The 23,031-nt window shown below is 35.4% G+C and overlaps 1 protein-coding gene across 3 annotated transcripts; it reads right to left on the bottom strand.

The window, feature by feature from the left end:
* Positions 1 to 610: 610 nt before the first annotated feature.
* On the bottom strand, positions 611 to 22,207 carry shtn3 (shootin 3). 3 transcript variants are annotated; one of them, XM_058798062.1, is made up of 18 exons: positions 22,127 to 22,207; positions 21,931 to 21,989; positions 20,572 to 20,632; positions 14,785 to 14,879; positions 14,034 to 14,196; positions 13,807 to 13,904; positions 13,493 to 13,574; positions 11,850 to 11,944; positions 11,468 to 11,614; positions 9,126 to 9,279; positions 7,940 to 8,111; positions 7,771 to 7,841; positions 7,588 to 7,691; positions 6,682 to 6,696; positions 5,087 to 5,179; positions 4,724 to 4,844; positions 4,170 to 4,446; positions 611 to 3,397 (listed from the first exon to the last, which is right to left on the bottom strand). In XM_058798062.1, the coding sequence occupies exons 1-18, from the start codon at positions 22,155 to 22,157 to the stop codon at positions 3,253 to 3,255; spliced, it is 1,983 nt and encodes a 660-aa protein (XP_058654045.1). In that variant the 5' UTR covers positions 22,158 to 22,207; the 3' UTR covers positions 611 to 3,252. The 3 variants fall into 3 exon arrangements, with proteins under 3 accessions (XP_058654045.1, XP_058654046.1, XP_058654047.1); XM_058798063.1 differs by having other exon boundaries at positions 5,087 to 5,176; XM_058798064.1 differs by lacking the exons at positions 21,931 to 21,989; positions 22,127 to 22,207 and adding an exon at positions 14,457 to 14,493 and having other exon boundaries at positions 20,572 to 20,634.
* Between the last annotated feature and the right edge of the window lie 824 nt (positions 22,208 to 23,031).

Below are 23,031 nucleotides of genomic sequence, written 5' to 3'. Positions count from 1 at the left end.
ATAGTTTGATTTGACCCACAAACGTACTAATTATAACAATCGTAATACACACACACACAAAACATTCAAAAATGTATTGTCCTCATTTTGTAATTCATTAAGTGAGATTTCAATGATATTTTGACCACTGAACTAGGAAATGTCTCCCTTTCCATTTCAGAAATACGATCACCCTTACTATACCAAGCTTCATTAAAAGTTAAAGCCAGCGTTATATGTGTATGATTATGCTGTACTCTCTCCAACCTGAAAGTTTGCATACTGCTGAGTGTCCTTTTCTTCTCTGTCAACTCCTGCCATTCCTCTCTGCACACATCCAGGTTCTGTTTCTCACTGGCAGATCCAGTTGCATTGCCTGCTAATGCTCTCATGTATATTTCAATGCACTCTTTGTAATGTTTTGCACTTTCTTTTGTTTAATTGCACAACGTTAAACTGAACTCAAAGTCCCTTCTTAGACAACAGAGACCAATCACTGAAAAACTTGTGCATGTCGTTTAAGGTACAAATTTTGTGTCCTTGCATATGCAAGTTTTTATTAAAAAGAGCTTTTAAAGTTTAATGATGAGTTGTAACGCTGACATGCATTTGTTTGAAAAATAGAAAAGAGGGTACAGTAAACAGTCTGTATTTCTTCATAAGTTTATTCAGTTGTTTAAAAGGTATGTTGAAGAGGGAGATTCAGATCAATTTAAATAAAAACAGGTACACTCAGTTTAAGCTTCAAAACACACTCATTTCAAGATCACAAGTCAGATCAATCACCTCTCAGTTCTTATAGAAAATCAAGCCTACACTCCAATAAGGCTGAAAAGGAAGAAGTGGTGCATACAGTAAGGCCAAAACACATTCCAGAAGTGGTGAAAAATCAAGGAGCAATTTAAACAAGTCTCCTACATTAAAAAAGAGTGTAAATGAGTCACGTCAACGTGGGTTATTAGAATCACTTGTGACGACAGCGTGAAAACAAGAATATATAATAAAACAATTCAGATTTTCTGACAAGTGACACATAATTGCAACCATAATTATCGGACATGTCAAATATTATTGCAGATAGACTGATACCGAAGACGTCAGACCACCCAGCTAACAAATATATATTTTTAAGAACGTTTTGCTAACATTCCTATTAAGTTATGAAAACGTTATTTTTGAATGTTCTTTTAACCCTCTGTACCTCTTCATTTTTGGGTCACACTTGGTACCTTTGTGGTCAAACGTGACTGAAGCCTTGAAATATAACCTGTTTTTCAGAAAAATCAATGTAAAATATTTTTGTTCAAAATTATTTTTGAATTTCTATTTAGGATTTTAAGGGGATTTTATGATACTACAATATTTCAAAAACTTTTATGAGCTATTTTTTTTCCACTGCCATTTTTAACAAGTGAAACTTTTTTATTTTTGAACTCTTTAACATATCCGTCTCACGTCCATTGTTTTGTGTGTGTGTGTGTGTGTGTTTACATAGCTAATGCGACAAAAGTCACCAAGTCCGACCAAAGAGGCCCAGAGGGTTAACATTCAAAATGTTCAGTTTGTTTAGTGTTTTGGTTATGCATTCCATTTTATAATTTTGCAAACATTATGGGAATGTTCCCTTAAATGTTCTCTGAATGTTCTGAAACAAGTAGTAAGTAGCAAAACGTCCAACTGAAACTAAAACAAAAAAAGTTCTATGAATAACGTATAAATAACGTCTTTTGTGCTAATTTTTTTAGAACATTAAAGACCAGATAACATTGAACGAACGTTCTATTAATGTTACTGATAAAACGTTTGTTAATAACCTTGATAGAACCTTGCCGGAACATTAGCCAAAGTTCTAAGAACGTTCCCTGTGTTTGCTGGGCAATAAGACCAGGACAACTGAGATGGCCAGAACCCTACAGTCTCATTAATATTCTCCATGTCGTACCATTAACATGATCCACTTCGAGTCAAAGAGGAGTTACAAGGCAAATATTCGCAGTTATTAAAGGCAGCCTGATCCTGCACAATATTACAATTTGCAGATGATATTGCATTGGAACAGCTCAGAATCAGTGAGCAGATTTAATCAAGACGCAACTGTTAATCAAAGCCAAACTCTTCTACAGTGCATTCATGCAGTGCAAAGTTTTGGAAATGGCTGGAAGACATGGGTACGTAGCCCTCCATGATTCGATGGTATTCATTTTCCTAACATCTAGGATGTGCGATTTAGATCCCCAAGAGGTGAGTGTGTCTTAAGAGGTAGACAGAACAGACCACAACAGTTCCTCTTAACGGAAAGAATCGCTTGAATGGCTTATAATTGCATCTCTTGATTAATTTGGATAAGTCTAGTTCACACTTAGGACCTTTTTGTAACAGCAAAGGTGCCATGATGTGCAGTGCAGTGATTCTGTCAGGATTGTTTTACTGCTTTGCATTGAATCTGAAGTATATTCTGTGCCACTAGCGGCATCTGCCATTGTTAAAACAAGTAGTCCTGACCTAAACTCACGTTTTTGGTTGAGCCAGTGTTGTCAATTGGGTGAAAGGCATCAAGGTTTGACTTATTAGCATGCAAAATGCATATTTCTTAAAGGGATATTTTGAGAGAAGAAACTCTTTTCTTACAGTGAAAGTCAGTGGGGTCTAGTGATGTTTTGGACCCCATTGACTTCCACTGTGACATTTCTCAAAATATCTTTTGTGTTCGTCAGGAGAAAGAAAGTTGTACAGCTCTGGAATGACATGAGGGGGATTGCAAAGGTCGCGAAGATGGCCGCTCATTAATCACGTACATCCGTGAGGTTCTGCTCCGTCTCAGATGAATTGAGATGAATGGGACTGTTAGCCGATCATTTCTCCAGGATTTCCTTGATCAGGTCGCTCAAATTCTGCTGCTAGTGGCACAGAAATTACACCCTTCATCATTAAAGTTTCCTTGCTTGCATTCTTATGGAAATGTGACTCAGATGTTGAATCCATGAATCCAAGATGAATAATAGCAACTACTGTGCTTAATGAATCTGAAGCGTATGATTGAAGTCTCTAACGTCTAAACACCCTGTTTACTGGTACAGTACATTTACACTGAAAGGAAAAAATGTGTCTGGTAAGATGTGTTTTTTTGTTTTGTTTTTTCAAGCTGCAAATGATGAAATGATCTTTCTATATTCATTTAAAATATGAACGGTCGGTTTTGAATTTGGAATAAACAAATTTAGAAAGCATGGTTTTGTGCAAATAATGCAGCTGTCCTTGCAGCGCCACTTGCCGTTAACACTCGGCGTCTGTGCTACTGTTTGCTGCATTGGGGCTTTGTGCAGAGGAGCTGATGGTGGTTTGCATGTTGTCACTTGCATCCGTAAGGCCGATCCCGTTGGGCCCCGCCCACTTCTCTGGATCCCCATCCTTCATTTCACTGATTATAAAAGTATAGGCAAAAATGGATAACAATTTAACACAGATCATAATAGTTATATATAAATATGAGGGTTAACATTTGGCAAAATAGGTTCACACAAAAATGACCTCACTCTCAGACTATCCAGAGTTTGTTTCTTCACTGGAACAGATTTGGAGAAATGTAGCATTGCATCACTTGCTCACCAATGGATGCTCTGCAGTGAATGGGTGCCGTCAGAATGAGAGTCCAAACAGCTGATAAAAACATCACAATAATCCACAAGTGATCCACACCACTCCACTCCATCAGTTAATGTCTTGAGAAGTGAAAAGCTGTGTTTGTATGTGTGTTTTGAGTCCATAATCCATAAAATTGCTTTCTCCAGTGAAAAAGTTGTCTTGTCTTAATCAGGAGAGAAATATGCACAGATCAATCAAAAACAGATTCATAAATTCTAAACGAATATGTGAGTGGATTCTGATGTGAGAAGACTATAGGGATTGACTTTTTCACTGGAGGAAGTGTTGATATTTTGGCCAGAAGTGATGATTTAAAGTTAAAATGATAGATTTGTTTCTTACAAACATTCTGACGGCACCCATTCACTGCAGAGAATTCATTGGTGAGCAAGTGATGTAATGCTACATAACTCCAAATCTGTTCCCATGATGAGACAAACTCATCTACATCTTGGATGGCCTGACATTTTTAAGCAAGTATTTATTTTTGGATGAACTATTCCTTTGAAGGATTTATTGTTGTTCACTGTAGCGTAGCGTAACCTTACCTTGAATAGCACCCGTTGGGGACTGGTTCAGCGGACTCTTTCTCAGAGAGAGATCTGCGGACATTGTCTGTCTGAGCGGCTCCTTTGGACTCCATGCCAGAATCGGAGCTCTGTCGAGCCACGGCTGGCTCTCGGCCCGAGTCTGAGCTGGTTCTTGATCCGCGCTCGCTGCCCGACAGAGAGCTGCTGCCCGGCCCTTCTGTGTCTTTGCCAGAGTCAGAACTGTGTCGGCCATTCAGGCTGTTTGATGAGGAGACTTTACTCAGCTGCCCATCATCTACAGAGCAACAGATGAAAGATTCTCATTATTCGCTCCAGTTGCTTGGGTATTTTCAATTATGTTGAATCCAGTTTAGTTCTGCACTCATTTTGCCCAAACATAATTCTCTGACTAGCAATAGAAAGTAGCAAATTCATGGTTCATGGTTGTGAACTAAAACCTGCAATCTATTTCAAAAGCCCCTTGATTAAATGTCACACTTTCTTTAAATAGTAAATGCACAGTAAATGTATGTGTTTCATATGTTCTTGAACGGTAGAGTTTATCCTCTTGCCTTCCGTGTCCGGATCACAGGCCTGTTTGCGTCTCCTCCTCAGAATTACTTCCAGTTCACTGTCCTTTTTAGCATGAACTACTTCCTGGAAACCACGACTGGGACTCTTCTTCACCGTCTCCTATAGATTCAGAAAGAAAAGAGAATTTCATGAACAAAGTTTCAGTGCTAAGTTTGCAATCTGGCATTTTTGAGCAAATGTATGTTTTATTTATTTATTCGTGCAACCACTACTGAACAGGTTATCATTTAACGTTTTTTTACTGTAAACAAACAGAAAATGGATACTTTTCTGTAATCTGTGGATCAATAGCTGGCTTCATAATCAAAATCAGGTGATTGAATGGCATGCAGAAAGCCTACCAGAATGCCTTTCAGCTCTTCCATTGCACTTTCCTGTTGCTTTTCCTCCACTGCTGCCGCTGCTGCTGCTGCTGCTGCCACTGGGCTCGGCTGCTGAGGGTCAGGAACAAAGTCAATTTAACTGCAAAAAATGTGCTAGTGATTGAAATAAAGCTAAAACATTATATAAATATTAGATTAAAAACTTGAAAAACTTGACAAAATAAATATAGAAATGTTGCAATGTCAAGTAACTGAAATAAATAGAACTGAATGTAAAAGTAGAATTTAATTGAAAATTAGAATGACTGGAAGTCTAATTAATTAAACAGTAGTGCTTTAATTTTGCTTTTTAATAATGTTTATTTTTTACAGCGTGAAAATTATGTTATCATACACAGATTATGAGGTACTCAATAATAAAAATAATAATAATTAAACAAAGGTGACAGTAAACACATTTAAAATGTTAAAAATTATTTCTATTTTAAATACATGTTGCTCTTTTGAGCTTTCTGTTCATCAAATATATTATGGTTTGAGCAAAAATATTATATTTTTGATCACGATTGTTTTGTTATTATTAATAATAAATGTTTCTTTAGAAGCAAATCATCACATTACACTGTAAAAAAAAAAAAAGGTGAGCCAACTTAAAATTTTAAAACTTAAAATTTCAACTTAAGATTTTTGAGTTTGCTCAACTTATTTTTGTGGGAGATTCTCAAATTTGTGTTGTATAAACTTAAAACGACAAGTTGAGAAAACTCAAAAATCTGCTGAACGAAAATGTTCTGGAAATTGAAATAAAGCTGAAATAATATATAAATATTAGATTAAAAACTTAAACTTGCAAACTAAAATGAGAAATGTTGCCTTGTCAAGTAACTGAAATAAATGTTGTATTCGAGTTGTAGTGAAATGACTAAAATTATAAATAAATTAAAAGCTAAATAGAAATATTATAAGAAAAATAATACAAATTACATACTACACATAACAAAATCATAATAACATAAACTAAAATTCTAATTCAAAATATTATTAAATACTATAAAATTCTATATATAATACTAAAATAACACTGGTGATATTGATCACCAGAATATTACTAACATTATACATGACAAAAACTTAAATTAATAACAAGCAGCTACAGCATGTGGTGTTTTTAAATTTATGTCTGAAAGCCAAAAACAAAAGACAGTCTGCGTATGCAGATTCTTCTAATGGGAAGAAGGCAATCTCTAAAGTCAGGACTATAGCTATTGATCAGGAGTTATACAGCACCTCTGAGCCTCAGGATCATCTCGTTGGCTTTGCCCATCAATAACTTAAACAAGATGGATCCCCTCTCAGCCCATCAACTGTCTATACACAAAATGCTTTAATGACCAGTCCTTCCTCAGGGAGGACGACCAACTGCTATGAACCATTTCTGCAGGGTCTTATATTGTATATTATATTGACCAAATGGTGCTGAGTTGTAAAACACAGGATTTGTTTTGATTGCAACAGAGCGGTCTGAGCAGTTTAACACTGGTGCGTGTGGAACAGTGATCTGGTGTAATAACTGTTGTCAAACACTGTAAACGAGATGTGTGATTTGAACATACCTTTGTGCCAAATCTCTGCAATGAGGAGGTCAGCAGATGATGTTACAGAGTAGAGAAAACAGAACAGAACATCAATCAGTGCACATACACACATTGAGGTGCAAACACACAGAAGTGTAGTTTGAATTTAAGAAAGGATAATTAAATTGGAAATTAGAATGACTGAAATTCAAATTGAACAGTAGTGCTTTAATTTACTTTTTAATAATAAGTTTATTTTACAGCATGAACCACCTATGTTATCAAACACACAACATTATGAGGTAATAATAATAATTCATCAAAGACATTCATAATGTTACAAAATATTTATATTTCAAATAAATGCTGTTCTTTTGAGAAAATTTAAAATTCAGAATTGATCACAGCAATAAATTACATTTTAAAATATATTAAATTAGAATACAGTTACTTGAAATTGTAATAATATTTCACAATATTTCTGTTGTTACTGCTTATTTTATCAGATAAATTCAGCCTTGGTGAGCATAAGAGTCTCCTTTAAAAAAACAATTAAATGAATAAATAAAAAAAAAAAAAAAAAAGGCATTTAAATATATTTGTATTTAGTCTATACAAATTTCATTATATTTAAAAAATGAAGATTTATTTTATAGACCATGAAGGAAAAACACTTAATTTCATAGAATGCTAAAATTTACCTCAAAGTCTTCAAAAGAGAGCCAAACAACACAAAGCAGGTTCGCCAAATGGAAACCTTAAACCTCACCAATTTAGTTGGTTTGGCTAAATTAAAACATGCTGTGTTTGTATTTTTTTGAATTGCGACACAGTAAATTCCTCTTCCTGTCATTTCAATTCAACATCTTGTGGGGTGTGGTCAATCTGTGGCTCATAAAGGGAGTCAATTAAACTATGAATCTTGGTCCAGGTTCAGAAACTCACCTTAGTGTCCTGACTCTTCACAGGCCTGAGAACCACGCCGTGTTTGATTCTCTCCATCATTTCATTGACAGCTTTGACTTTGACGTCGTCCACTGCTTCATTCACTGCATCGAAAGAGAATGTGTTTGTCCAGATACCAATAAGAGAATAAAAATATACTGTTCTGACTGTAGGGACAATCACCTGGGGCTTGCTCTGGTTTGGGGGCTCCTTTACCTCCCTTGGAAGATTTCCTCATGATGGCAATGAGAGAGCTGCCGTAAACAGAGAGATGTAATTAGATGTTCAACAGCACCGCTCTTAATGATTGTGTATGACGGATGGGCTTCAGCGCAGTAAAGTGGAGCGTTACCTGAGGGGGTTACAGCGGGAGGGAGGAGGAGGTGGAGGTGGAGGAGGTGGGGGTGGAGGAGGGGGAGGTGGTTGAGGAGGAGGGGCTGGGGGAGGAGCAGTCCCAGGGGCGGGGCCTGATGCTGATGCTGATGCTGATGCACAGCTCCTCCTCTCCTCCTGCAGCTCTTTAACTATGACAAACGACAAAAGGATGCCGGATGTTACTATATGTGGGTCACTGCGGTTTATGCCTAAATTCTCTGTTACAGAACTTTCAGTATCTGGCCTTCAAATTTAAAGTAGGGCTGCGAAACGATTAATCGTGATTAATCCCATTCAAAATAAAAGTTTATGTTTACATACTATAAGTGTGTATTTATTATGTACCATATTGACCTGAATATAAGATGACCCTGATTTTAAGACGACCCCCCCCTTTCAAACTGCATATTTTCCCTAATTTAATTTTTTTTTGAAAGTATGGTAAATACTGGTAAAATGTACCAACAATCACATTTAAAAATATACACTTTTTGATATAGGCTACCATAAAAATAACAGGTAGCCCATCTGAATTGTATAACATCCATCTCATAGTAGGCTAGCCTACAAAAATTGTATTAACAGTAGAAGTGAAATCTTATTGTAGTCTTCAAATCTGGGTACTGTCTTGTGTTTCAAAATCACTTACAGAGGAAGTTTGGTCCCATCGGGCTAACATGACAGTCACGACTCGTGCCGCTGTAAGCTTTTCTTTTTCTTTTGTTTTCACTCGCGATCTTTACAACACACATTACATTACTTCATGGCACACTCGTTTTACACGTATTTGGCGCCACCTATTGTTGTGGGTGTATTATTGACATGTTAAAGTCTAAACCCTGAATATAAGACGACCGTGTTTTTTCAGTCAATTTTCAGTCTTATATTCGGGTCAATACGGTATATATAAATACACACACATATATGTATATATTCTAAAAAAATATTTGTCTGTACATATATTTATACTTGTATTTAACTTGCATTATATATAAATATAAATATTTAATACATAAATCTAACATATTTTTCCTTAACAAACATGTGTGTGTGTATTTATATATACACATAATACATATACAGTACACACACATATAGTATGTAAACATAAACTTTTATTTTGAATGCGATTAATCGTGATTTAAAGTCATCCTAATTTTTACCTTTCTGTTCCAAAAGAGTGTTTCTCTTCTCTTCCTCCTGCAGTCGTCCCTCAGTCTCTTTCTTTTCTTCGTCTAATATCTCCAGTTGTCTTTGCAGTTGAACTAGCTGCTTACGCAAAGCACATTCTTCCAGTTCAGCCTCTAGAGCTTTTACCTGCAAACAAATGGGACAAATGGTGAGTTCAAGTCGGGAAAAGTGTATTTATGAGTTGAATGCACATGTAAAACGAGTAGGAAAATCAGGATTTTCTTTAAGCCCAGAGTCAGTGGGCATGTGTCCATTTTGTCCACTTTTTTTCACATGAATTGCATGATATAAAATCGCACTTGCGAGTTATAAAGTTAAAATTGCACGTTTTTAACAGTTTACATCTCCCAATTGTGACTTTTTTTCTCACAATACTGGCTTTTTCTCAGAATTGCGATATATACTTGCAATTGGGAGTTATAAAGTCCAATTCTGAAGAAAAAAGAGACTATTTTCTTACAATTGAGTTTACTTCAGAATTGAATAAGTCAGAATTGTGAAATATAAACTCGCAACTGTAAGAAAAAAAGATTCAGAATCGCGAGATAAAAAGTCATTTATTCAGTGGCGAAAACAAGCTTCTATGCCATCTTGCTCTGACCAAAGTAATTTGAACACACCTGACTTCCCAACTCGCAAATATGAAGTTCTCAGGAAATCTTGAATGCACCAATATCCAAATATAGATTAAATGGGCATAAATGTTTCATTCAAATGATTTGCTCCTGTGCAAATCTGTCATTCGTTTGGACTGGATTGGTGCAGTGAACTCAAATGGAACCCAAACTGGTGCCAAATGTTAAACGCCCTTGACTTTGGTACAGAATTAGTTCATATTTACAGGCTGACTTGTAAACATGGCTTTGCTAACACAGCCTATTGATTACGTGACGTCTGAAGTTAGGATCCATGCTCTTTGGATTTCAATTGTGGGTCAGACTGTATATTGACTGATGACACTAAATCCCATTTGCCACCAAAAGCAGTACTAGTACTAGTGATGCTCCAATTTTGCCACTCCATGAACCGAATATTGCTGCATCTCATTCCTTGCTCATCCAGTTCCGTAAGACTGAGGTAACTCCCTGCTAAAAAAACAATAGAAGCCCAATAGAAACCATCACAGAAATTCCAATGGTTTCCATTAAAATACCATTATAAACCATTAGCTTTTTCCAGTAAATCCATTACAAAATTCATTTTTGTAGTGTGTTTTGGGCATTTTTCCAATAGGATTTAACATCCCACCAATAGAATCCATCACATACCCGTAGACACCATTATAGTTTCCATTAAAACCAATACAATTCCCATTATAACCATTAAAACCATTACATTTTCTATTGTGTTTTGGGCAGGGTTCTATTGTTTTTTTCAGCAGGGCTATCATGTGTAATAAGTATCAGATTATCTGCAAATTCTTTATTTGCTGCCACAGCTTATATATATATGACAGACAGATGCTGAATAAATCTCCCAATTATGACAGCTGTCAAGCCTCCGGATGTCTCTTCTGGTGCTTCGAGATTTGTGTTGGTTTAATATAGTAGTGGTTGTGTTGACAGTCTAACACCCACATGCGTTTATCATTTAATGTGGTTTCAAAAATATTACATGTTACTGCTGAGGCTGCAAGTGTAGAACAGAAGACGCAGGAGACCCTAAGAAAGGTACTGTATTACCAACAAGACATTGTGGGGGAACTGAAATGTGATAAACAAGTAATCTAAAAGTAGTCTGATTATATTACCTAAAATGTGTAATATAATGGATTACGTTAATAATTAAATTTTTTTGTCATATAATTTGCTCTGCATGCATTAAATAATGGTGCAAATACAGAAAATTGTATAGCGTATAATTATATAATTTATGGTTTTAATTTACAGTATTTGAGATTTTTGTTGAAGGTTAGTACATTATTAGAGCACTTTTAATGATTAACATTAGGTAAGTCAGATGAATGCACAGCACTATTGAGTGCCTGATTAAACTGGATTGTTTGTGGCTATTGAATAAGACAAAACTGTTTACTGTATTATAAAAAAAAAAAAAAAACGAATATTAGAGGATTAATTTTCACGAAAGGATTTAAGTCTATGAAAAGCTCGAGCTGACAGTGTTAAAACACTGAAAAGGGGTTTAGTCAATTTAATTCCGTTGTCTAATCCTATCATGCAATTAATGATTAGGCTTATTGTGTTCATGCAAATATGGTTAAACTTTCACTTATGTTTTTTGGCTTTAAAACAGAAAATCTATACTATAGTTTTGCACATATAAAATTCAAATTCAATTTTGAAGTTTCACCTACCTTCTCTTGGTGCTGTATTCTCTCTTCTTCTAATGTTTTGGTCACACTGGCCACATCTTCTAAAGCTTTGAGCAGTTGAATGCTGGGATCCGCTTGCTGCACCAGAATCATGCTCTGTCTGTTTGCTTCTTTCTGCTTCACCATCATCTACAGGAGAAAATGAACATTAGGAAACAACTTAATTTTTTTTTTCTTTAGCTATTAAGAGAAATTAAACATACTACTGTGATGCAGGCAGTGGTCAAGGACAATTCATACTCATCAGTCAATAAATACATTTATCTTGTCTTTAGGTTGGATTTTGAGGTCATCGGGTCAGTTTGTCAGAGCAGGGACTTAAGTTTTATTGATGCAGTGAATTCAGATGTGTTTTGTCCCGTACCTCATGTGCATAGGTCTCTGCTTTCTGCCTGAGGCTCTGCTCCAAATCCAGCTGATCCTTCATGTTTTCATACTCATGAGTGGCCATCATAGACACTAAAGAGATAAACAATGACACCTGATTAATTCTAATAAAGCAATAAACCTGATAAAATCCTTTTAGGGTATAATACAAACAAATATTATGAAAGACAGTATTTCAGGCATAGATTACTCTATGGACAACACAAATGGTAATTGTAAGGAATTTACTGATTCCACATTAATAATTCTTTTAGTAGGTGAAGAATAATTGGATCTATCTATATACTTAACAAATATACTAAATAAAAAGTCATGCTTTTCACATACACTACTGCTCAAAAGTTTGATGTTAGTAATTTTGAAAAATAAATAAATGAATACTTTTATTTAGCAAGGACACATTAAATTGGTCATAAGTGACAGTAAAGGCATTTATAATGTCACACGTTTTCTATTTCAAATAAATGCTGTTTTTGAACTTCCTATTCATCAAAGAATCCTGAAAAAATGAATTATATTTTCACAAAAATATTAGGCCTCACAGCTGTTTTTAGCATAGTAATAAGAAATATTTCTTGGGCAGCAAATCAGCATATTAGAATAATTTCTGAAGGATCATGTGACACTGAAGACTGGAGTAATGATGCTGAAAATTCAGCTTTAATCACAGGATTAAAATAAAATAAAAGTAAAATATTACTATTTTAATATTAATATTAAAATAGTAATATTTTAAAAGTAAAATAATAATAATAAATATATATATATATATATATATATAAAAGAAACAGCTATTTGAAATTTAAATTACCACATTAAATAATTTTATTAAACAAATATAGCCTTGGGGACCATAAGAGACATCTTTAAATAAATGAAAAAAAAAAACATTACTTAGCCTGAAACTTTTGAAAGGTCTAAACTTTTTAAGCCTTTTAGACGTTTTCGTTAAAAAGAACCAGCTCATAATTGAAATTGGTTGTTTTATCTCTTCACTGTCATGGCATGCTTCCATATAAAACAAAAACTGGTTAAAAATAAGAACTAATTATTGGTTCCAAGGTCTAAATAACAATCTATCTATATATCCATCTAAATATATATATATATATATATATATATATATATATGACTTAACTAATATACAATCACATGTGTGCATATATCACCTAATTTACATCATGGCTACTTCCATCAAATTTCATAGGCAAAACTGTCATTAAAAAAACAAAAACAAAAAATGAAATCCACTAAATGGTGAGCATGTACAGGACAAGTTCAGCATAAAGCAGCGCAGCATTTAACTTGAGCTATGCAGTTTCCAATATTCCAGTCAGAGTAATAACACAAATGAGCAAAGAGGGAGCTGGGAGCACGTCAAAACAAAGTGCATCACCCCCAGCTGGAAGAGAGGGACTTCCTGTGGTGAATCTTTTACAGATAATTTGATCGGGGACTGTGACGTGCGGCCGGTAGTGAGTGGGCTGGTGGGGAACATTAATCTTCTTGGAAAGCACATGCACAGATGCACTGCAGGCTGTCTGAAATGATGTCATGCTCATGCATTTGAATACAAGTGAGGAAATGAAGCGGCTCTGCGTTCACAACGTCCGTACTCACCCCTATTGAACCTCTTAATGGTCTTGCTCTGCTGTTCAATGGTTTTATAAAGCTCCTTCATCTCGGCCTGCTCCTTTTCAGTCTGTAAATTAACATGAGGCACATGTTTGAGAAACTATCAGCTAAGAAACTCAATTAGACATTGTTAGTCCGGTATCCCTTTAGGACCAGCAATACCGCAGGTCACTAAGGCTTCATTTCAAGCTCATCTATTATTTAGGTACAGGTTAAAATACTACACTTTGCAGTCCAAGCCCCCATTCACTGCTGAGCTCGATTTGAGTAAAAAGTTCAAATGTTGCTTTGTGACTCACGAGCGCTGTCAGCTCCTCTATCTGCCTCTGCTGATCTTGAAGCTGACAGGTCAACTGCTTCTTCTCCTCCAGCAAAGAACTCACGGTTTCTTGGAGATCTGTGGAAAAATCAAAAGTTGCAATGCACGTACCCTTGATATATATGATGACAGAATGCTTGGCAAAATATATTTATTTCTATTTTGTAAAGTTGCAAATAATTTTGTGAGATACACTATGATATTTACCGTTGACCTGCTGCTTATACTGTGAAAAAGGATCAGAGCCAGGATCTTGTGTGTCAGTCTCTTCTTCTAGGGAAATGCAGTCAGAAATACTGGGCAGCAGCTCGTCCAGACACGGCCGCGAGGACAGGCTCAAATACTTCAGCTTCCTGTTCTCACAGTTCAACTAAAAGAGGTCAAAACAAAATGATTAATGCTCTAAATTAGTGACATTTGAAGTTTGGCATTTGCCATAGCTATGCTTGCACTATAAACAAAGAATGTAATTTTAGTAGTAAAAGACTGTAAAATAATACGGTAAAAACCTGTTAACTGGTTACATACAGAGAAAAACTGTAACAAGATCTAATGGGCACTTCATGTAATTTTACAATAAAATATTGTTTAAAAAATAAATTATAATTTACAGTAAAAATGTAAACTAACATTGATTCTCTGACAGCTCACATTTGATGGGTTGTCACTGAAATTTTTAAAATAGTAAAAAACAGATTTTAGTAATTTGATATATTTACATTTCACTTAATTAAATATGTGTTTTTTTATTGTAAATTTAATATAATTCTGTAAAATTTCAAATGTTGCTCCCATTTTTTCACGGTAAAGTTCTGGTACACCATAACTGCTTTTTTAATCTAATAAATACTTTATAAGCGTTTTTCATAGTTCAGTTTATGTTAACTATTGTAGTTAACTAATGTTAACAAACCAGGTTTTCTAATGAAACAGGAGTACAGTATTGTTGGGTAAACACCTTGGTAGCCAGAGCTTCTGCATTTTCCCGGCATGATTTCTCAATCTCAAGCTGGGTCTGTAGTACGTTCACTTCCTCGATCACCATTTGGGAAACTGTGCAGAGAAATCAGATGCATTTATGAGTAACTTAAAGCACATCAGGTCATATTTACAATCAAATCCATCATGCAGGAACTAAATCGAAATCAATTAGATATAAATCTAGATTCTATACACGTTTTAGATATATAAGTATCAGCAAAGCCTTTTCTCATGGCAAAAAAGGTGTGAGTAAGTCATGTTTTCCGCTATATCCTTTACAGTATTTCTTGGAGTGAACTTCAAGCTACCACCTACACAGTTCACGAGGGGGCTGTCAAATCCAGAAGCACAGAAATGATTCACAACAAGTGTTGCGGTTTAATGTATAATATACATTTAAAAGGAAAAAACAGTGTTGCATGAGCCATTAAAACAGAAATGAGGCACATATGAAAATATATGACATGACTTGAGCGTCTAAAACAAGGATTATAAAAACAGCAACTATAAAAGTACATTTTCATTTAGATGTGGTTTTGTTATCAGTGAAACATTACCTAACGAGTCTAACGAGATGGACAGTTATCAGTTACATGCTCACAATAGGGACAATTTCCCAACACTTTGGGTACCACTGATGGACTGTCGCTACAAAGCACCGGCGCGGTAACTCTATACACTACACTGGCCTCTCAAATACAGGATTGGATGTCATAGCAATGCCAGAGCAGCTCACATCAAACAGTCTCCTGAACAAGTCATTGGTGCATTGCACTATTTCTAAAATGCATACAAATAGCATCTAAAAAACACAAACTTTCAGCAACTCTTTAAAGTGGTAAAATAAAAAAAACGATTTTTTTAATATTACACAAATATATGTGTATGAGACAAAATATTGGTAATGCATCATTTATGTCTGTGCTTTTCACAGGAAATGAGCAAGAGAGGGAGTTTATTATACATTATTCCATGAAAGGCTGTTGAATTATGCAGGAACGATGCGTCTCTCCACATGCAGTCACAGCAAAGTACATCAACGGCCTGCCCTCGAGCCCTTCCACAGAATAAATATCCCTCCTCATTTTCTTTTCACGTGGCAACATACTGTACATTGTGAGAATGGAAAGCAGGTTGTAGTGAATGCATAACCTCACTTTGACCCCTTATTCAGGGGGTGATCATGATTCTGATATCACATCATATTAGACATTTGACACAACAGAATAAAACAAACATGCAAAACTTGATCATAATTAATAAACACAGATCACACTGTTAAAACAGCTCTTAGGGTAGCATGCACAACTATAACTATAATACTATTTAAATTCAGCCGGTTTAAGGCACATTTTTCTTCATTTCCTGTTAAATATGCAGGATGGGCAGCAGTGCTGCATTGCGCAGATCTGCAGAGTCAATGAGAGAATAACCTGACAGTTCAAAGTAAAGTTCACAGCTCTCAATAGCTATCAGAGCTCATGCTTAAAACCGAAATCCAAAAGAGAATTCAGTAATGCAAATATCTATAAGAGAAATGCATATCAGAAATCATCCAAATATGGGCTCCATCGATTTTTTTTAGCTTACTGATCCATCACAGCCACTAACCCAACATATAATGCCTGCTACTGTCTACTGTGCATTGTGTAATCAAATGTAGATAAAGAGCAGTTGATATTTTTCAATTAACATGAGGTAACAAAGAAATAGGTGTGTATCAATATATTGTGTCGCGATATGTATTGCAAAACAAAAAAGCAATATATATATTAGATAGTGATAATATGAACTATGTATAGTTTACCCAAAATAAAAGTTTAGAACGATTTAATTTGGCATCACATTTATTTATTTATATTAATGGCTATATTCATGGCAAAAACAATTCAGTTGCATCACTCAATCAATATCCTTTCAATATAATGTTTACAATAATTTAACAATTTTGTCTTAAAAATATAAACTGAAATAATTGTAATTGTAGTCAGGAAGTGCAATCATATGAGTGTAACATAATTTTGTTTCATAATTTTAGGCTGAACAGTATTTTTCTGAGATGGGCCAAGTCCATTTCTGATGTAATACCAAATATATGATTTTAATGAACGGTGCTTTTTGTTAACTGTTTTATCATGTGAAATCATTTTTAAAAAGTGCAATTTTAACTCTATATTTGCTTTTTTTAAAGTATTGTAAGTATTGTATCGTGAGATCGGTATCTTGTATTGAACTGATACATGACATCAGTGTATTGTTACACCCCTAAAAACAATTGTATAACCAAAATCGCAAATGCTAAACACTGCTGAAACTGCTTGAAATTTCATGTCAGCTACCTAAATGCTTTAGAAATCACCAGACCTGGCATTTATTAGTTACAATAAAAGCAAAACAGCCTCAGTCTATGCACATCTGGGTCATTCACTGATTCTGAGTCAGGGTGTGCGAGTTTGCACGTGCCACCCATAAAAATAAAGCAGCACAATAACAGGGGTGTGGCTCCCTCTTTCCCTTGCAGATCAGTCCAAACTCATCTGCTCAACTCATTTGGCTTCTAATGATTGACCGAGAGAGCCCTGCTTCTGGGCTTTCTTCTGAGAGCAGATTCTAGGTCAGCAAGTCCAACACGCCTAATGCTGCATGAGCAAAATATGGCTCTGCGGAGTCAGTCGAACAGAGGCGAAAGCTTAAAGAACTGCTGCAGCATCCTTTCCAGACTGCTTCAAACAAGCATTTGTCTGCCACTTTAACACAACCTTAGGCTGGCATTAGTCTAAAGAGCTTCCATCCCAATTTTGATCACAGCGATTAAGCTCTTTTAATAAATCTCAACAGTTAAGGTTTAATCACCCAGCAATTTTGGTTTCAACTCCAGCACTAATTGTGCCTGCGCTTGAAACCCATAATCTACTCCAAACCTAGGACGGATGTGTAGACTACATTCTAACGCAAACAGCATTCATTTTTATGTAAATATTAAGGTTTCTCTCTTTCCACCCATAAATGGTAAGATGTGTAAAATGTAAAGGTAAATAAGCTGAGTAATGGGGCTGATAGCTTAACACACGGCCTGTGCTTTAATTTGCATAAGTGCAGAGGGTATTCTTAATGAAGCTCGCTCAGGCGTCCCAAAGAGGAGGTGGAAGACAGCTGCTTTGCCAGACGCAGATCCAGTACCTCCCAGATACTCGACAGCAGTTCCCCTGCAGCAGCCAATCATTAAACAGAAAACAGACCAATCACGCGCACCCAGCACAAGACTATTGTCCTGTATGATAGCAACTAGGCCAAACTGCTGTGACATTTGCTGTGTCATGTTAGCCAAGCAAGAATTTGGGCCATTTAGTGAGGTTGAGGTTATAAAATAAATACACTGCCATACAAAAATTGACTGTAACACACAAGATAATTGTGAAAATGTCATGCATTTAGCTTTTTGAGGCATTCGTATTGAATATATTTTCACTAAATCATATTCAGGGTGACTTGCATTTCATAAATGATTTGAGAGTGCATGAGGGGTTTGGCTTGAACTACAATGGAAGGTTGAAAAGCGGGTGCCTATTCATTTTATACTGATAAATAATTCATAATTGGTGATTTTTAATAATTTAGTGATATAACAAGACAGTGATGAGAGCTGAATTCAGCCGGGTCTACGTTGCCTCCCTAGGGAATGTCGGACAATTCCAGGACTCCAATAAAAAGAAGCCTAAAACAGTCTAAAATAAAACTGCATTCGTCACAATATTCACTTACAACAACAATATTGTGAACTAATAGTCACAATATCCAACTTATTTATTAAAATGGGCTTCCAGGTAAAATGATATCCTGAAATCCTTTATCATATCTACAATTTTACATATATAACATGTTAATGTTTCCATATATAACATGTTAACATGTTAATTTCTAAGAGAAATATCACATGCAAATTGACATACAAAAGTATATTCATACTGAATCATAAATAAGACTCCAACAGAGAGAATCTGTCATGCAAAGAAGTAAAATATGCTTTCTCTTCACACGTAACTAGGTACTTAGAGTTGAATCTCCATTCAAAAACATTAACAATACTCCACAATGCTGCGTGTGTATATATGTATATGTATATGTATATGTATATATATATATATATATATATATATATGTATACACACACACACCCATATATATATATATATATATATATATATATATATATATATATATATATATAGTACAACAAAATTGCAATGGCATCTTTTTATGAGCAAGTAAAACCCTGTTAAATGAAACCCTATTTTTAATCTTGCAGAGAAATTTTGTATTTTCTCACCTGTGAACAATTTCCAGATTCTGTTCCTAAAGCTGGCAGCCGCTAGAGTATTGACAGAGTGCTAACAAATTAGTTAGTAACTGAGGCTGGGTTTCCTTACATGTCACAAAATGGAATGGAAGCAGGTAGGGTCACCTTAACACTAATGCATCTCCACGGTCGGCTCACAGTAGCCATGGAGACCGGAATAAGCACTAACACCTACAATAATGGAGCATTCAGAAGAGCCCCCAAGTAATGTCACGATGATATGGGCGAGGGCAAGGGGATCGGAAATGAGATAAGACAACACCGAGCATCAAGTTAGTGGGAAGAGCCAAGTGAGATCATCTTCACCGCCTACTCTGAGTGAAAAGGTGATGTATGGAGTTCACTGAGGTCAGGTTTGATGGATACCAGAACCATCACAAATACGAAATAATACACTTATTGTGCAAACTTTTTCAAATTCTGTTGTTAAAGTGTAAACCAAAGAGAATTTAAGACTTTTGGGCTGGCTTAGTAGTGAAATGGTGTATTCAAGTCCTCTTGGGAAATTCGTATTGACGAGTTAGGAAGTTGTAACTACGATGTCAGGCATATTAAAATCACCTGGTCAGAGCAATTCAGCAAGATTTTGTTCTATAAAATGATAAAATCTATGAATGAATGTGTTTTTGTTTTGTTATGTTTTTATTAGTGTTGTCAAACGATTAATCGTGATTAATCGCATCCACTAATATACTCTGTATATTTATTATGCATATATAAATAGACACACATAAAATATACATTTTGAAAATATTTACATGTATATACATTTATATATTTATATTCTTATATTTTATATTATATATAAATACATGAAAATTATGTAGTTTTCATTCAGTGTCCATTTTAAAAACTATCGGTTGATTAAACCGTATCGCCCAGTTTGGTCCAATCTAGCTATCAGTATCGGTAAAATCCACAATCGGTCAACCTCTAGTCAATACAGATTGGGCATCCATTGCATCTGCCATGCTTTCTTACAGATATGAACCTAACTCAGAAACTCTGAGCTTTACGAAGTTTCCCACTTGTAATTACGGCTTTGCAGTGATGTTATTGCGATCTTTCTGACTTGACTTGAAAGCACACACACACACAAAAAAAGCCTGCAAGGGTTAAGTGAGGTGCTATGAAGAAATGTTGTATTCATTTGTGAGTAAGGATTTGTGGTCCAGATTGAGCCGGGATCTGGACCGCAGGATGCTAATTGTTGACCTCTGGTCTATACAGAAGATCAGAAAATGAATTTGGTGCAGTACCACTAATGATGACATTTACTACAGACCACACCTATAAACAGAATCTACTCTATGTTGCACTTTGCAATATTTTTCTTCCCATTTTGAATGACAAACATGCCTGAAAAATGGACATAAAAACAGCAAAAGATGACTTTATTGATCTTACCCCGTTTAATGTGCTTGAGTTGCCTTTCAGCCTCATCTCTCTCTGCAGTGAGTCTCTGGCACTGAAGAAGAGAACAGGTGATGCCATACTGAGACATTTATATAGAAGTAATGACAAATTACACAGTTTGAGAGCATAGCAGTTGCTAAAACATAACTGTTCAAAAGGTTTTTTTTTTTTTACAAAAATAAATTAATACTTTTATTTAGCAACAATGCATTAAATTGATCAAAAGTGACATTAAAGACAGTTATAATGTTATGCAAGATTACAATTTTAAATAAATGCTGTTCTTTTGAACTTTCTGTTTATTAAAGAATCTTAAAAAAAAAATTGTATCATGGCTTCCACAAAAAATAAGCAGCACAAATCTTTTCAGCATAAAAGACATTCAAAAGCATGAAAAAAAAAAAATTTCTGACCCCAAACTTTTGAATAGAATACATATTAACATAAATAATACATAGGATTACATTTAACACAACAATTCATTATTCACATTATTCAACCTGCAAATAAACATAGTGGTTTTCTTCAAAGTAATGAGGTTCCTCTGCCTGAAACAGATGCAGATGTGACGGTATGCATTTACTCTATGTTTTTGCAAGTTTATTCTGAAAATCGATCTGTAATTATGGATCTTCTTCTGGCCTAAAATTAATACACTTGTCTTATTCCCTACACTGTAAAAATGAATAGATACTTTCATGTTTTCTCAGATGGTGACATTGATGCAATCCTCTGGAGACCCTCTAGGCACCTTTAAGAAAAGGCCAGATCTCTGAGGATCTAACAAAACCAATTATTCTTTCTCCTTTATGTAAATTGCAAACACATGCAAAGGTGTTCCTTTGTCATTACACACACACAAAAAAAGTGATCCACTAAAACCCGTGTCACTGTTAATCTTCCATTAGTCTGAGCATCTAAATAAATGCAGTGTATTTAGTTTAATTCAATAATTGGAACTGTTAATATGAATGAAACCACAAAAGAAATATGAATATGCATGAAACCACAATAGGTGGATTTAAGAGGTGTGACATTAACAACCACAAATTATGTGTGCCAAAGTAAACTGATGGGGAAAAAATACTAATAATGTAAGGTCATCATCTGCATGATCTGCTTAAGCTCTTACGAGACATACAAAAAGATGCTCAGACACTGTCACATGAAAAGGGTGTCAACCCTCGAATGAATAAAAAGCCGGTTAACTCAGACAGCCACAGCCTGATCTCCGATTTCCCCTTTTCTCACAACTCTGAGATTAATTTATGCTCATGAATAAAGAATGTTATAATAATTAGATATGAAGGCAGTGAAGATTTATTCTTTCATGCATGCATCATCTCTCACCTCCGTGCTCTCCTCCCGAGCCTCTCCCTCTTCATCTCCACCGGCCTCCATCTCATTCACTGCACAAATCAGCAGAATTACTCACACATAAATGCATGAATCATTTAAACAATCATCTCACAAGCTGCTTTCCTCAGTAAAATCGTTGCCATTCAAAACGAGCCAACTCTATTGTTATATTTAAAATGTTCAGTACCACAGCCGGTAGACAGCGGCGTCGCATCCATCTCCCTCCGCACAGCAGACTCAGCCAGTCAGTGTACCGCCCATAGACCGCCGTCTACTATGGTGAAGGCGGACTCATGAATATTAAGATCCTTGAGTGACGTTTGCCCAATCGACCTACTTGATTTGTTGAAAGGCGGCCGGAATGGCTGCTGAATATTAATTTAGGTCACGTGACAGGACGCTTTCTGCTAAGCTCCTCCTCCTCAAGAGGGAGCCAAACTCCGGTTTATTTTCGGGTTTTTTTGATAGTAAAACCATGGTTAATTTCTTAATGGATGTGTTCCCAGGTTCATTGGGAAAAATAAATGAAATGTACACCTTAAGTGGACACATAGGATAAATAGGCTATAGAGATAGGCCTATAGCCTACAGTTTTGACTGCTTTGGGAATAACAGAGATAGTTTCCACTTGTCTAGATCAACTTTTAATAAAGGGAAAACAGATATTTGTTTACACGTGAAATTTAGCTGTTGTTGGTTTTCATAGCCTAATCAAAATTGTGTAGGCTACTTAATGTCTGATGAATGTGCTAACATAAAAAAGCTCTCTTTATGAATTCTAAGTATGTTAGTTACCATAGCTATAAATAAAGACTTTAGCTGACATGAAACTGTGGTCAAAAGTCTATTATAGCCTAAACACAAAAATGTTGGAGTAGTTGGGTGAGGAGAAGGGGGTGTTTTCTGCTGTTGTGTCCAATGTCAAAATCAAACCTTCGCCCTAGCATTAAACATTATAGAACATAAGCTGTTTAAAGAAAAAATGGGAATTATTAATAAGATGAGACTGAATAAACATCACATTTTACTCCTTTCTATATGGAAATAGGAATTACAAAAACAAAAGTTTCTAAAGTAAAACCAACACCCAAA

This window comes from Onychostoma macrolepis, chromosome 14, assembly GCF_012432095.1.
Source record: "Onychostoma macrolepis isolate SWU-2019 chromosome 14, ASM1243209v1, whole genome shotgun sequence".
Classification (NCBI taxonomy): Eukaryota; Metazoa; Chordata; class Actinopteri; order Cypriniformes; family Cyprinidae; genus Onychostoma; species Onychostoma macrolepis.
This window is presented reverse-complemented; position numbering and strand designations above follow the sequence as displayed.

Coding starts and splice junctions, on each gene's coding strand:
- shtn3 (XM_058798062.1), bottom strand. CDS start 22,157: ATGGATGCGACGCCGCTGTCTACCGGCTGTG. Junction 13,905..14,033: donor GTATAAGCAGCAGGTCAACG/GTAAATATCATA, acceptor ATTTTTCCACAG/ATCTCCAAGAAACCGTGAGT. Junction 9,280..11,467: donor GAATACAGCACCAAGAGAAG/GTAGGTGAAACT, acceptor ATTTGTTTGCAG/GTAAAAGCTCTAGAGGCTGA.